Source organism: Egretta garzetta, unplaced genomic scaffold, assembly GCF_000687185.1.
Source record: "Egretta garzetta isolate BGI_Z169 unplaced genomic scaffold, ASM68718v1 scaffold38, whole genome shotgun sequence".
Classification (NCBI taxonomy): Eukaryota; Metazoa; Chordata; class Aves; order Pelecaniformes; family Ardeidae; genus Egretta; species Egretta garzetta.
In genome coordinates this window covers 1,242,888-1,256,763 of record NW_009260667.1, presented here as the reverse complement: position 1 = coordinate 1,256,763, position 13,876 = coordinate 1,242,888, and the positions used below count along the sequence as shown (strand labels likewise).

Sequence of the window (13,876 nt, the reverse complement as noted above, 5' to 3'; positions counted from 1 at the left end):
AGATATCACTTTGAACACTGCAAAACAGAAAAGTCATCAAAATACACATACTGAATTGGCTTTCTATTAAAAAGACAAGTAAAGACTTAATGTTGCCATGAATGGAAGTTGCATGCAAATTCTGTAATGCTACCATGACTCGCATGTAACACTATGAGCATGCGAGGGATGATTCAAATATTTCTCACATTTAGCAGAGGGTGTAGGGCAAAACTCCTTTCTCAATTTAACATCAAAATATTTCTTCAGCCTTGAAGTACTGTGCAATACAAGTGTGTGACTCTGCCTTCTTTTACCTTTGGGATTTGTGTGCATAACACCATCCCAGTCTTTAAAGAGTTAATTCTCACAACACTCCTCTGCACTATGGCAGAGGTATTAGTCCCATTTTACAGACGCTGAACAAGGGTATAGAGCTCTCCCAAGGGACAGATGTGTGGCTCATTAAGTCACTGAGAACCAATCATCCTGAGGAAATTCTGCATTTGGCAAATCCTGCCAAATTCCAGCTGCCCTATGTAATGTAAAAACTGGTTTTAGTTGCATTATAGCATGCAGAAAATGTGTGATGGAACAGAGAACTGAACCCACATTCTCACATTCTAGCTAGCACATAAAATACATACTTACCAAAGAAAGTAAGAGGCTGTAGCCCCTTCCTCTAGGCTCATCTCACATACATAACATGGTATTAGTGTAGACATGTGGCTCCATAAATCCCCCATTTTGGTACCTGCCCAGATGATTCCATTCTTCTCATTCTCTGATCAACTCACTCCTACTTCAGAAATTTTCCTTTCTCCAGTTTCCTTCTTTCTTAAGATCCCATCCTCTTTCTACACAGTCATTTTCCCTTTCACCCCTTTCTTTTTCCCAGTTTTTTTCCTATCTATTGTTGTATTCCCTCCAAAACTACTTATTTTACTCTAAAACACCCTTCACAGTATCCTAGCTGATTCCACCTCTACTTGGTCTGCCAAAACTTGTTTCTCTGTTTTCTCTGTGGTTTTGTCATCACGGTCTCTCAAATGAATTCCCTAATGGTCCTATCTCCCACTGACTTTATCAGTCACTACATCCCTCCCATTGTCCTTCAATGCATCCAATTTTAAATTCTGTCCTCCCTTTCAAATACAACTTTCACATCACTTTTACCATTTCTTAATCTCTGTCCTCTGTCTCAACATCCCAACATCCCATCACTGTTTCTATCTTTGTCTCTTTTGTTCATGTACTCTTACATAAAATCCCATAACATTCATAGTTTTTGTGGTAAAAAACAGCCTGTGAGAGGACAGGCTTCTTCACTTACTCCTGTCCCCAGTACCTCAGTTTTGATTTGCAGAAATCAACAGGCCTGATACATTCTCATCGGTCAATGGTGCTGCCAAGAGTTATTTGATTTACAGGATCTGAACTAAGATGATCACGTAGCCTTGAAATTGCAAAAACTGGAGATTACAATGGATCTAGGTTTGTTTCTTCTGTGTCACCTAGAAGTGAAAGACTGCACTGAACTATTACTAGACTCCTGAATCAATTATTCTGTCAAGCCTCAAAATACCATGTTAAGCAAGCTGAAGACACATTCGCTTTTTAATAAGGTAATATAATTTTCTCTTTCTTTCATTTCATAGAACTTTATCTTACATTATGACTACAATTAAAAATAAAATAAAGGTCGTTTCAGCACCCGTCTTGACATTCTTGTTTTTAATTCTCAACATCTTATTTTAGTTTAAGAGCAGAAGGCAGAAATTACACAGTGGCTGGCAACAAATATATCCCAAGCAGCCGCAACAGGGAGCTTACAAGATCATTTTAAAAAAAAGGAAACATACTCCCCCCCCCCCCCCCCCCCAAAAAAAAAGGAAAATGAATAAGAAACAGGGAAAAAAAGAGATAGATGGTTTCACTGTTTTTTAACTGTAGAACCTTTTCATTACTAAAAGCATAATGCATTTTAAAACTAATTTCATTTTTAATAGCATCATAGTGCCAAAGTCTTAGAAATTTCTGTTTGACTGATTTTTAATTTAGAGAAAGACACCTCTTGCTTCCTGCATGAGCAGCAAGTACATACTGCTTTACAGTAATCTCATGGCCCATCAGCATACTTTGATCATTTCACTGTTAGTGAAACACTCAGGGAAGGCACAGACACAGAGCTCTTTCCTGTATCCTGTGCTTAGCAAGTCATGCAATATGACTCTAGGTACCAAATATCCATAGTGCTTTCTGTTCCTGTGGTTCTGTTCTCCTCTTGCACGTTATACTAGCTCCTCTTTAGGAGTCCTCCACTGGAGTATGTAATTAAAGGTCAGGGAGGTGCTGCCCCCCTTCATCTTCTACCTCTGGCCTTATATCAGATGAGAAATCAGGCTGGGAATATATAAGGGGAAGAACGGATCTTCTCCCAGATTCCTTTTTCCTTGGCTTCTACTTTCATTTTAACTGCAACTATATTGCAGCTGTGGGTCGTAAGGTGTAGCAGTGAAAACACACCATTATTCCTACCCTAGGAAAACATTGCTTGAAATGAGCTCCAAATTGCAAGAGATAAATCTGATAAATAAGAGGAAGTCGTATTCCTCAGCTGTGAAAGCTTCTAACTTTCAAAGATTAAAAGAAGGTATTATTTTCACTGAAACAGTTGGAAAATGGATGTAAGGCCATTTTCTTCAAAAAAAGCTCAGCTTCCAGCTGTTAGCAACATTCCATTTTGACCTACAGATTATGAAAACGCTTATATCGTTACATTTGTGTATTACAAATTTTGAAGGGTCAAGGTGATGACTTTTTTAAGTAGCATGCTATGGATAACATGCATGTGTGAAAATGCAGTGCATTTTTGGATGACGATAAAGGATTACTCAATAACTAAGATGCTCAAAACCACCCAGTACTACACAGAAACAAAGGAAAATGCTATGAATCTGGTGAGATACCTGTCAAAGCACAATAGGTAAGGCTTTAATCTTCCAGATTCTGAGTGCGTTACTGTTTCCAAGCATTACACAGACTAGGGCAGGACAACTGGCATGGATTGGTTCACGCCCTTAATATTAAACTTCATTAGCCTTCAGAGCAGGGTCTTCAAAGCAGAATTACCTACCAGGAATTGTCCTTGGCCCATTCAAATTCCCAGTCAGGCCTGACAGTGGATACTTATGGAGAGAGAGAATTGCACAGGACCAAAACTATACCCAGGACTGTGTTAACAACTCAACAGTATGGATGATAACTTTTCAGAGCTCAGAAAGTTATTTTACTAGTGTAGTAGTGTACTAGTGTAGCTATCTTCCAGTATCTGAACTACCTTTATGCTCAGTATTTCACCAATTTGGTCTGTTACAAGTTCAGATATGAAAAATGTTCAACTCTTCCATATGTTTTATGTTTATAACTGAATCAGGAAACACAACCTTGAGAATTTTCCCAGGTAAGCAACCAACTTCAACCAGGAAAACATATGCATGTAGAAGTGATATTCTGAAAACATAACACTCCTGACAATAAAGAGTGTTCTTCTGCTTTGATTTATACTCGAGTTTTAGTATCCTGTTGAACTGCAATTAAATGCACTCACACATACTGTTTGCTATTTTCATTAATACTGTGTACCGGGTAGATGTGTTTATGTTTTCATATTATCCCAGCTCTAATTAAAATAATCTAAATAGAATTATTTTTTACAGTTACTTGTCAAAGGACATCTTTTACAATGCATCTCTTTAATAATATTTTGGTTAATGTTGTTATTAAGTAGTCACAGAGTATCCATTATGCTCTAAGGAAATTTTTTTAAAATATCCTCCTCTGGAACTGTTATGTGTCTTCTACTCATTAATTCTCTGGTTATACAGCGGGCAAAAAATCAGTCCTGTGAGACAATTCCAACCATAACCTTTTTTTGTAATTGATGCTCAGTATTTCAGAATAACAGAATTTCATAATGTCTGTCCTATTTTCAGTCATGCATAGATGAATTGCTAACCACATCTTAGTGGCATAGACAGTATATCTCTTACTTCTTTGTTTTCCTTTTTTTAAGGGATATTTAGGAGCTTTATTTACTGTTTGTTTCTTTGTTTATTCATTTCAACATCATCATGATGAGAAGATATCAAACTGTGTGCAGTAGGTTTGCAGGCACTTTAAAGGTTTACAAACAAATAGAGAGAGAGAGAATTTTCTGAAATATATCTCCATACCTAGAATCAAGGTCACTGACTGCTATCAACTACCTTAAAGTGGTTGCAGCCCTAATGGATATATGCAACCTTGGAAACACTACGTAACACAGGAGAAATCCCCAGACCAGGCACACTAATGATGAGGGCTAAATCTGCCCATCTGTGGACTGTAGAATACATCTTTATTTTAGTGGGTTTTGGGAATGCTCACCACCTTTCAGAACTTCATAAAATCACGTACACAGGGGTGGCTTTTACCTTGGAGATAACAGGCTTGATCCCCCACAAAATCATAACTCTCAGTAAAATCTTTTTAAGTCTTATTTGCCTCTTGTGCTAAGCATGGACATTGCACATGGTTGCATGAAGTCCAGCACTAAAACATACCAGAAAAAAAAATTGTGCACCTGAACAGGGAGCACAGTGTGCCTGCATGGTATTTCTCCATGGTGATTTTTGTGGTTATTACCTGCCTGGCTGAGCATGTCATAACTTGGGCTGAGCACATAAAGTAGTTCATAGGAGAAAGAAGGTCCTTAGACCCCAGCTGCCCTGTGATCTTGTTCACAAAGTGAGTGGTGAGAACTTATTGCGCAACTGCGTTCTCCAACCTTTTTTTTTATGACAAAATGTATTAAAGCAGATTTTTTTGTTTTGTTTTGCAAAACAAGTTCAATAGTTGCATCACAGAGATGTCATGCATTTGTTGCACTGGTGCAACAGCCTGCAGTGGGGATTTCAATGGCATTCCCTAAGCTTGCAGAGACAGGCATGTGCCAACTCCAGCTAAGTGTGACAAGGGATGCATTTCATTTGGGAAGGACTAAGGGTACTGCAATAGGGTGTTGGCACAGGGCAGAAACCAGGGTAATTTCTTCATGGGGAAATTGTGACACTAATCCACCTGAAAATCTTGTTTATGGAACAATTAGTCCTGAAAATCTGTTTTCTTGAGCTGTGATTTTCCAGAGCTGCCTCTGAGATTATTTTTTGTTTGGTTTTGTTCACAGCAATTCCTGCACCTATCTGAAAAAAAAGGATGAAATATAATGTCCTTGACTGTAAATGACTGTCACTTTTTAGGTCAGTGAGAAAGGCTCTGGAGAACATAGGTCCTACAGTCGGTCTGTCCATTCATGTCCAGGCTGCTACAGGGGGTGGAACATTGTGGTCCCTGTCTTTCCCCATGCCTAGATGAACAATATCTACCAGGTACACCAGGCTCACTCTGCATGCACAAAGTAGTTGTACATTAGGCAAGGCACAACTGGTAGCCCAGACAAGTGTGATAGGTCTATCAGAGGCTACAGATGTCCTGCAGGATTCTATTACTGCTTGCAGAAAAGTGAGACAATTTCTTTTGTCCTCTAACGCCAGAGGAATGATGAACCATAGATGGAATTGTAACTTTGTTTAAAGAGGTTAAAAAAGATAAATAGAAAAAATGTAAAGGCAGCACATCCAAACTCACAAGAAAAAAACCATAATGCAATGAATAGATTATTGCAGATCTTAGCAATAAAAACAGCAGGAACAAGATGATGAAATTCCATTATGTCAGAAACACTGAAGTTTTCCTTTGTCTTTCTACCAGAAGCCCTCCTTATATCACTGAAGTAACACCCTTAGGGAGTTTACTTGTTCACATAAAATGGGGAAAATACTAATTTATGACAGATAAAATCCAAGTCACTTTTAAATAATCCACATTTAGACATCAAAAACTGTATCTACAGTTAGCCACTTGAAATATGTTAGAAAAACAAGAAAGGGAATGTACAAATGCTGGGTTACATTTAATAAAGTATTTAAAAGGTGAGAAGTCAGAATTTAATTTTACATGATTTGGCCAATGACCCCACAAGTGAATAGCACTGACAAAAGAAACAGTCTCTTAGGAAAAAAACGTGCTCTTTCTCTATGTATATGGTTTATTTGTTCAAATGGAGCTGAACAAATAAATATATTAAAGTAAGGAGAGTCTTATTAAATGGAGTGGCTAATATAAAAAATACATGAAGCATCACATGCAGCCCAGTTTTGTTCAGGCTTCATCCAGACCAAGAGCTATAGGAATTGTAGAACAAGCTTTTTTACTATCACTTTCTAAAATTCCAGTTCTGACAAGATAAGTTATATTTTACTAGATGCACTAATACAACTAAGTTAAAACTTGGAAGAGAGCCTAACATTTCAGAGGACTTTAGTTAACACATTGACCTACTTGGTCTTCTACCACATCTCATTTTTTCTCCCACACGCTGTTAGTACACTTCAGAGAGGCGCGTCTTTAATTTGAAACTGTATTACTTTCTCAAAGTCTTCATTAATCAGCAATGCGTGAGTTAAAAATTTACTAAGATTTGTCTGGACAATCTGGGAAAAAAATGATCAAGTGATTCTAAGTCTGAACTAAATTCTGTTTGTTTCTTATCTGCATATATGTAACTTTTCAACAAATCTTCTTTGCAGAGAATTGTGAAAATTTGAAAAGACATGTTTTTGCAAAATGCTAGATGACAGGTACAGGCCATAGCTAAGGTGCACAGATAACATAGCACACAGATCCCCAGATTACTATCAGGTGAGCTATCTTCAGGACTGGAAGCCATCGAGGTGGGTGGCACTGTGGCACTGAACTTAATACTGCTTCTGAGATCTGAGTTCTTGTCTCTCCAGTGTGCCAAGGAGATACACCATTTCAGTTAAAACAGGCTTCAGCTTTAGTAATAGCACACTGAATTCAACAGTTGAGACATACCCAAGGAGTGATTTTGGATAGATTATAGAGTGTGGTGGCATCTGAAAAGGGATGAATGGTAGGGTCACAACAAACTGCAGGTTTTTCACCTCAAAATTAACCATAATTAACTGAAGAAAGGATAAATTTCCAGAAACGTGAATGAAAGAAAGGTGGGAGGAAGAGAGATTCCCAGACAGGTTTTGAGGCCATGTTTTTCATATAAGAAGGGAAGAATTAGGGCCAGATTAAGAGACAGCTAGAAGGAAAAGGACCCCACGTAGCAGGTGCAGCTGACAGATTCCCCCCACCAGTCTGGGTTTGGTACATGAGCATCTCGAATAGGAGAGGGGCGAGGTCACTGTGCTGTGCTATACCTCATATTCATGCAAACATCTTCAGAACCTGTCATGAATTGAAGCATGTATGCACTGCCATCACGTGAGACAGCACACAGCCTTAGGTACCTGGCCCAGGAAATGAGGAGGCAGAATGGCCCCCATCTCTGCCTCCAAACCCAGCTCACTGAGTTTCTCTCTTTCCATTCTCTGCCACTGCCTGCCCTCACCATACTGGTGGGAGGAAGGACTCTTTGGTCCCCTCTGCTGCTCCTTACACAGATGACAGAGAGTAGTTAATAACGGTGTTTCTCCTCACTGTGGGTAAACTGCTATATGTGCGACCCTCCAGGAAAGATAAGTAAGGCTATTAATGAAAATAACAATATGAGTTGAAAGACCAGACTTCCCTGGAAGTTTCACCCAGGCTACCAAAGCCTGCCTAGTGCAAAACTAGCTGCTGAAGAGTTTCCCATGCTGCCTTTCCCTGGCACCTTCAATGCTGGATGCACAAGCCATATGAAAAGGGGAAAGGAGCAACAGGTGTTTTGGAAATTTATACGATCCCTGTTTTAAATCTGCTTAAAATCTGTTTATTTTGCTAGAAAAGTGCAAAGAGGCCCTGGCAGACAACACAAAATTAATTATTTTGCATGCATTGTGTAACACTATTCAGTAGCTTTACATGAGTGGTGAGAGGTCAGTCAAGAATAGAATCCCATTGTGTTAAACTTCAAAGAGCTTGCCATGTAATTGAATGCAGCAGGCATGGAATAAAGGAATTAAATATGCAGGCAGAATTAACGCTAATGGTTTGCAAACATCACATTGCAAACATCTACAACTTCTTTGTCTAAATTCTTGGGTTGCGATCTTGGGGGAAGGCGATTAGGTAAGCAACAAAAACAAATAAAAGGAAGAATACTGAAGCAACATGCATAAAACACATGGAGAAAGGAAAAGCGTAATGGGATCTGAACGCTATCGTGCATCCAACTTCTCATGTATTAGCACATAGATTTACAGCATACATTAAGCACTAGCCTACATATGCCTTTCTGCTGTTGTTTTCTGCATAGGAAGTACGCCACATGTAGAGCCACAAGAGAGACATTTTAGCAAAAGTGGTAAAGTTCTGACCATATATACCGCACAGCTAGCTTTTGCTCTGCAGAACGATGAGAATACTGCGAGTCAGTAAATGGTATGATTTAAATTTGAAAATAGCTCCCCAGAATCTGCTGAATCCATTCCGAGTTAACTAGCAGGAGAACATCACCATTCAGTGTTCTGGGTCCATCTGTTGGCAATATCATGATTGAAACAGCTTTTAAAATGCTATTTTCAATAAGCTATCACACAACAGCTTGTTCCAACAATATTCCAATACCTTTCTGTTTGCTTACCGCCTCCTATAAAAAACAGCTTAGAGGGAAGGAGGCATTTCAGTATACTGATGTAGGGTGGGAGGGACAGAGAGACTACAGGAACAAAGCAAAATGAGAAGCAGCTATAAAAAGAGAAAAGGAGAAGAAGCTGTTATTTTAGACCCCCTGCAATCTAGATTTAAACCAGGTTGTGGAACCCAAACTTCTGTAGCATCACAGAGGGATGGGCCGCACCAGTCAGTTGTTAGAATTATTGTGCATTGACAGTGTCAGCCATAGGAAACCCATGGCTCCTAGAGAGAAATGGCAGGTGCACCTAATAATTATGTCTAATTCTGCAAGACCTTCTGAACTGTGTACTCCAATGAGTATTGAAAGGAAGATCCACCTCCATCACTGTAACACGTTTACTTGTGCAACACCAAAACAATCTGTCCTACATAATTCTCACCAAAATATCATGTATCCATCAGCTTACTTCTCAAGTAACACAAATGCCAGCAACATACTGATGATGCAAAGCCTGCATCCACTAGCATCAAAGCGGCTCAGCTGCAGAGATCAACTCAGCAATGAAGAACAGATGGCTGCATTTTAACCCAATAGGACAGGAATAGAAGTTCTTATGGTTCACACCAGAAAAGTTTCACAATTAGTCAGTTCAGTGTGTAGTTGTCACAGCTAGCTTTGGCATGCCAGTTTAAGCAGGGAACTAGATAATCCCCTCAGGTTTCTTCTGATCTGTGTTATCCTATGATCCTGTGGTTCTAAAATAAACTTCTCTATGCTGATTACCTCTGTACTACCAAATTAAGTTCTAAGATTTATTTTAAAGCTTTTATTTTAAAAGGCTGTGCACCTTAGAGAATTATAAGGGGCACTCAAGTCTTCCATGCATTAAGCGTCTTGTTTACCAAACTCTATTAGAAATACATATAATTAGGAAGGATGGAAGTTGAGAAGCAATACTACACAAGAAGGTAAACTAAAGAATGTATGAAACATTATGGGACCGTGTAAATGGAGACACAGAAAGAGGGAAGAAAACCTGAAAAGGTAACAGGGAATTTATACTGATAAAAACAGGTCATAAACTTGGAAGAAAAGTAATAGTACTAATACAAAATATTACATAAAGATTTCATTCATTATTAATGCTATAAGAAAGATGTACTGATATCTCTCTGCACATTGTTGCCTCATACATAAAATATTCTATCTTCTGCTATCAAGATTGCTTTCTAGGTACAAAAAACATTTTGTGTTCTGTTTATCTGTTTTTGACCTATTCGTATGTGTATAATGATAAAATCCTCTTAAAATACATGCATGATAGTCTGCTTTTAAAATGAAAAATACAAGTAATAAGAGGATGCTTATGGCGATCACCTACCTGAGGACGTATAACTTTCACTATGTTTTTAAGTGCGGTGTCTGGTGATGGAGGAGAGCAGTCAGGTGTTGGGCCTGTAGAGCTGTTTCTATGGTTACCAGATCCTGGTGCGGTAATTGCTACCTGAGGTGCATTATCTGTGAACAAAAATAGCATTTATGTGAACTTACAAATACTTCATAAATTTTAAAATAAAAATTATTTTGAAAACAGAATGCTACTCAGAACACTTTCAACTTACAAAACCTATTATAATTGAAATGTATTTGGTAAGGAGTATATCACATATCCACACATATTTATCAGCCCATACGTCCATTCTATGTTAAGGCATGATATAGCACTCTCTTAATACCTAAATAAAATAAGGCACAAAACAAACACAACTATTTTACCTTTGTTACCCTGAATTACTGATTGTGAATCCAAATACTAGCACTGTAACAGGGGTGACTTAAAAAAGAGCTTTCTAATGCAACTCGTATCTCATCCTGGAAAATCCTAACACACAGGACCCAGTTCAACAAGTTGTATAAAAACACACTCAACTTAGAGCATGCTAATAGCCATCTGTGACAACCTTCCTGGACACTGTGAGTGACATAATGGATCAGCGAGGATTAATTGCACAAAAATGTACACGGCTCCTCTGATGAAATTTCCATCCTCCATAGAGCTGTGCAGTGCAGTAGCTACTTTTCTAGCAGTATGTCAGCTAGATAACCTACAGCTGGTTTAAAAGTCTCTACATACCTGCAGGTATGTGAGAAATGCTGTTGGGACATATTTGGTGACGCTGTTACCATTTTATGGCACTGTGAAGGACCATTAAAGGGACTAAAAGTATCATTCTTACCTTCTCTAAATGTTCTTAATGCTGTTTGAACAATGTAAAGTTAGCGAAAATCAGGTCAGAGGATAGAGAGGACTATGAAATAAGCCATAGCTTCCCAGCTGTGATGGTAACTAAGCACCAGAATGACTTAGCAGGAGGCCAAAAGCTCCACATTACTTCATGCCTTTAGAATTGTATTATTAAAGAAATTCTTTAGTTCAGATTCTGGGGGAAAAGCCACTGCCTGTGGATGGTCACGGTGGTCTTTACAGTGTCTGTGAATTTATAGAGTACCTTTCTTTGTGGGTCACAAAGACATGTGCTCCACGTTCCTAAATGTGCTGTAACACCTGCAGCTCTGCATTAAGACAATGATTACGTTCAAATCTCATGTCTGTGGGCCTTAACCGACAGCCTGCAGAGTTCACAGAAGAAAGCCTATTTATTTGCAATTGAGGTGGAACTCCAATACACTCTATGGGCAAATCCACTCCAAAAAATCCCAAACTCCAAATAAACAAAAGCAGCTCCAGTGCTGTAAGCTAGAGAATTTTTGCCTAATCAGCTTCTGCAGGAACAGACATAATCTCCTCCACCTGCACAAGTCACAAATGCCTCCTTGAACGCAATGACAGAAGCTTCTCCCTCTCAGTCCTACTGACCTGAAAGAATTCTTGGAAGTATAATAGAGATTTCAAAGGGGAGGAAAATTCCACTTACATTAACACAGCTGACAAAGGATAAAGAAGAATAGTTGCAAGAACGTAAACTTTATGGCCTTTCCAACTTACAGATACTTCCATAGCATGCATGATTCTAAGAAATACTCCCCGTAGAAACACTACGTATCTGACTGAGGTCTTAAAGATCCTGGTCAAATACAAATCAACAAACTGTTCTTCTAAAGGAAATGCCAGGCTGGAATGTTTCAGCAACACTGTTACACTTAATGAAAGTGCAAATGAAAGTTCAGGTGGCAGTCTGGCAGACATCCAGAATGGAGACATCCTGTACATAACCTCAGGTGTTACCTGAGGTCTGGCAGAGTGAACCCTCCCCGTCACAGAGACAGACAATTCCAACTTTGTTGAAAAGCATCCACATCGAAACTGCCAGTCCTTTGGGTGTGCAGTCTTAAGACATAGACTGGCTCTTCCTGAATCATTGCAAGTGTGGGAAGAAATCTTGGATCTGAATTAATTTCATTCATAAAGTAACACATATGTGTTAATACAATGGATCAAACAAATCTTTTACAGCCTGAGAAAGGAACTTAAGGTGAATCCTCATAATAACATTCCTAACATGGAAGAACTTGGATGGCATTCCAGAAACACTTAAGTCTCACTTATGCTTTCCTGTCTGGCCTGGCATCTATCTGAAAAACTGTTTATGTGCAGGATGTGAATGAGCTGAGAGGGGATCTCATCAACATGTACAAATACCTCAAGGGTAGATGTCACGAGGACAGAGCCAGACTCTTTGCAGTGGTGTCCAGCAACAGGACAAGGGGCAATGGGTACAAACTGAGAGGGACAGGGATTTGACAAGAAGGCACCCCACCAAGGCTTTGCCATGGAAATTTCATAGTGAGGATAAATAAATATGTAAATATGAGTGCTAGGACCATCTTAATTCAGCTGCAAGTCTTATCCTCTTTTGCTCCAGAATATGAAATATCATCTTCTTTCAGTCTATGGACAGACTTGTCAATGGATAATTATCAGTGAACCTCCCTGACTGAGGAATGAGAGACTTGCTTTGAGAGTCCCCCCAAACAAGGGACTATACTGCTGCCAAGACATGTGGTAATGCAGGCACCACCTAGGAAGCTAAGAAATAACTTCTAGAGTAAGAAATGTCTCACATGAGTCTAGGTAAGTGTATTTAGTACACTCATTTACTTCCTGGTGTGAGAAACAAACAGAACGATTTTCTCTGACAAACTGCTAAACCTGTAGAGAACACAAACTCCCCCATACTTCAGTGGTCCCTGAGTTTCGGTTGCTGCTGTTCTGCTGTGAAGCCTGTGTGGCTGTGCTTAAGCACAGCTGCCCTTTAGCTGCTTAGGAAAGACCCCAGCTTCTTTTTGACCCTGTTCAATGATAGGTCATCGAAGACTACGTTTTGCCCCTAGACACAGTCCCACTTGAGAATCATCCAACTGACTGGAAGTGAAATTCTTGGAATGAAAATTTATTGGAAGATATCAATGAGGAGAGGCAGGGCTGTTGTATGCCCTGCTAGACAGGGCTAAGAAAATCTTCTCCAGCTACAGCATGTGAATACAACGATAACGAATTCAGGAACATGCATAATATGCAGCAATCTAAAAAAAAAGAGTAGTTACAGTCTTTCCTTCCAAGAAAACTAAAGTGGTAATACAAAAAAAAGAATCATGCTATTAGAATCTAAAAATAAAGCTTTAAAAAAAAATCAAATATTTTTCTTTGAAATAAACATCCCAGAAAAAAATCCAACTGCTCAGTATTTCATGCCTTCGTTCCTTTCTCAAGGGAATGAAGCGTCTGACATGTAATGGTTTCTTGTAAACAATTTCTTTATTGTGGACAGCTGTTTATTTTCACAGTAGGATCTTCCCATTAGGCAACCAGTAATGATTTACTACCTGAGTCTGCTCCATCAGAGAGAGAACATCACCATCAAATTAGTTCCTGCAACCAATTTGGGCAACTTCTCTGTTTTTGTATACAGTCTCATAGTTCCATTAAGAATAGATTTGAATATATTTTTGCTTTGTAATTAAATGATATAATAATGATGGTTTGATTTTCTCTTTCTCAGGTAACAAAACTAAATCAAACATTGTTTTTTCTCCCTTTAGGTAACTGTAATCACAGAATTGCAAGGGTTGGAAAGGACCTCGGGAGATCACCTAGTCCAACCCCCCTGCTAAAGCAGGGTCACCTAGAGCAGATTGCACAGGACTTCATCCAGGTGGGCTTTGAATATCTCCAGAGAAAGA

At 38.9% G+C, this 13,876-nt stretch overlaps 1 protein-coding gene across 3 annotated transcripts in view; it reads right to left on the bottom strand.

The window, feature by feature from the left end:
- ANKS1B (ankyrin repeat and sterile alpha motif domain containing 1B) overlaps positions 1-13,876 on the bottom strand; it is a 449,446-nt gene that overhangs the window by 272,071 nt on the left and 163,499 nt on the right. For all 3 annotated transcript variants that reach the window (XM_035901046.1, XM_035901047.1, XM_035901048.1), the window contains one exon: positions 10,056-10,192. In XM_035901046.1, coding sequence (XP_035756939.1) covers positions 10,056-10,192 — 137 coding nt within the window. The remainder of the gene's footprint in view (positions 1-10,055; positions 10,193-13,876) is intronic.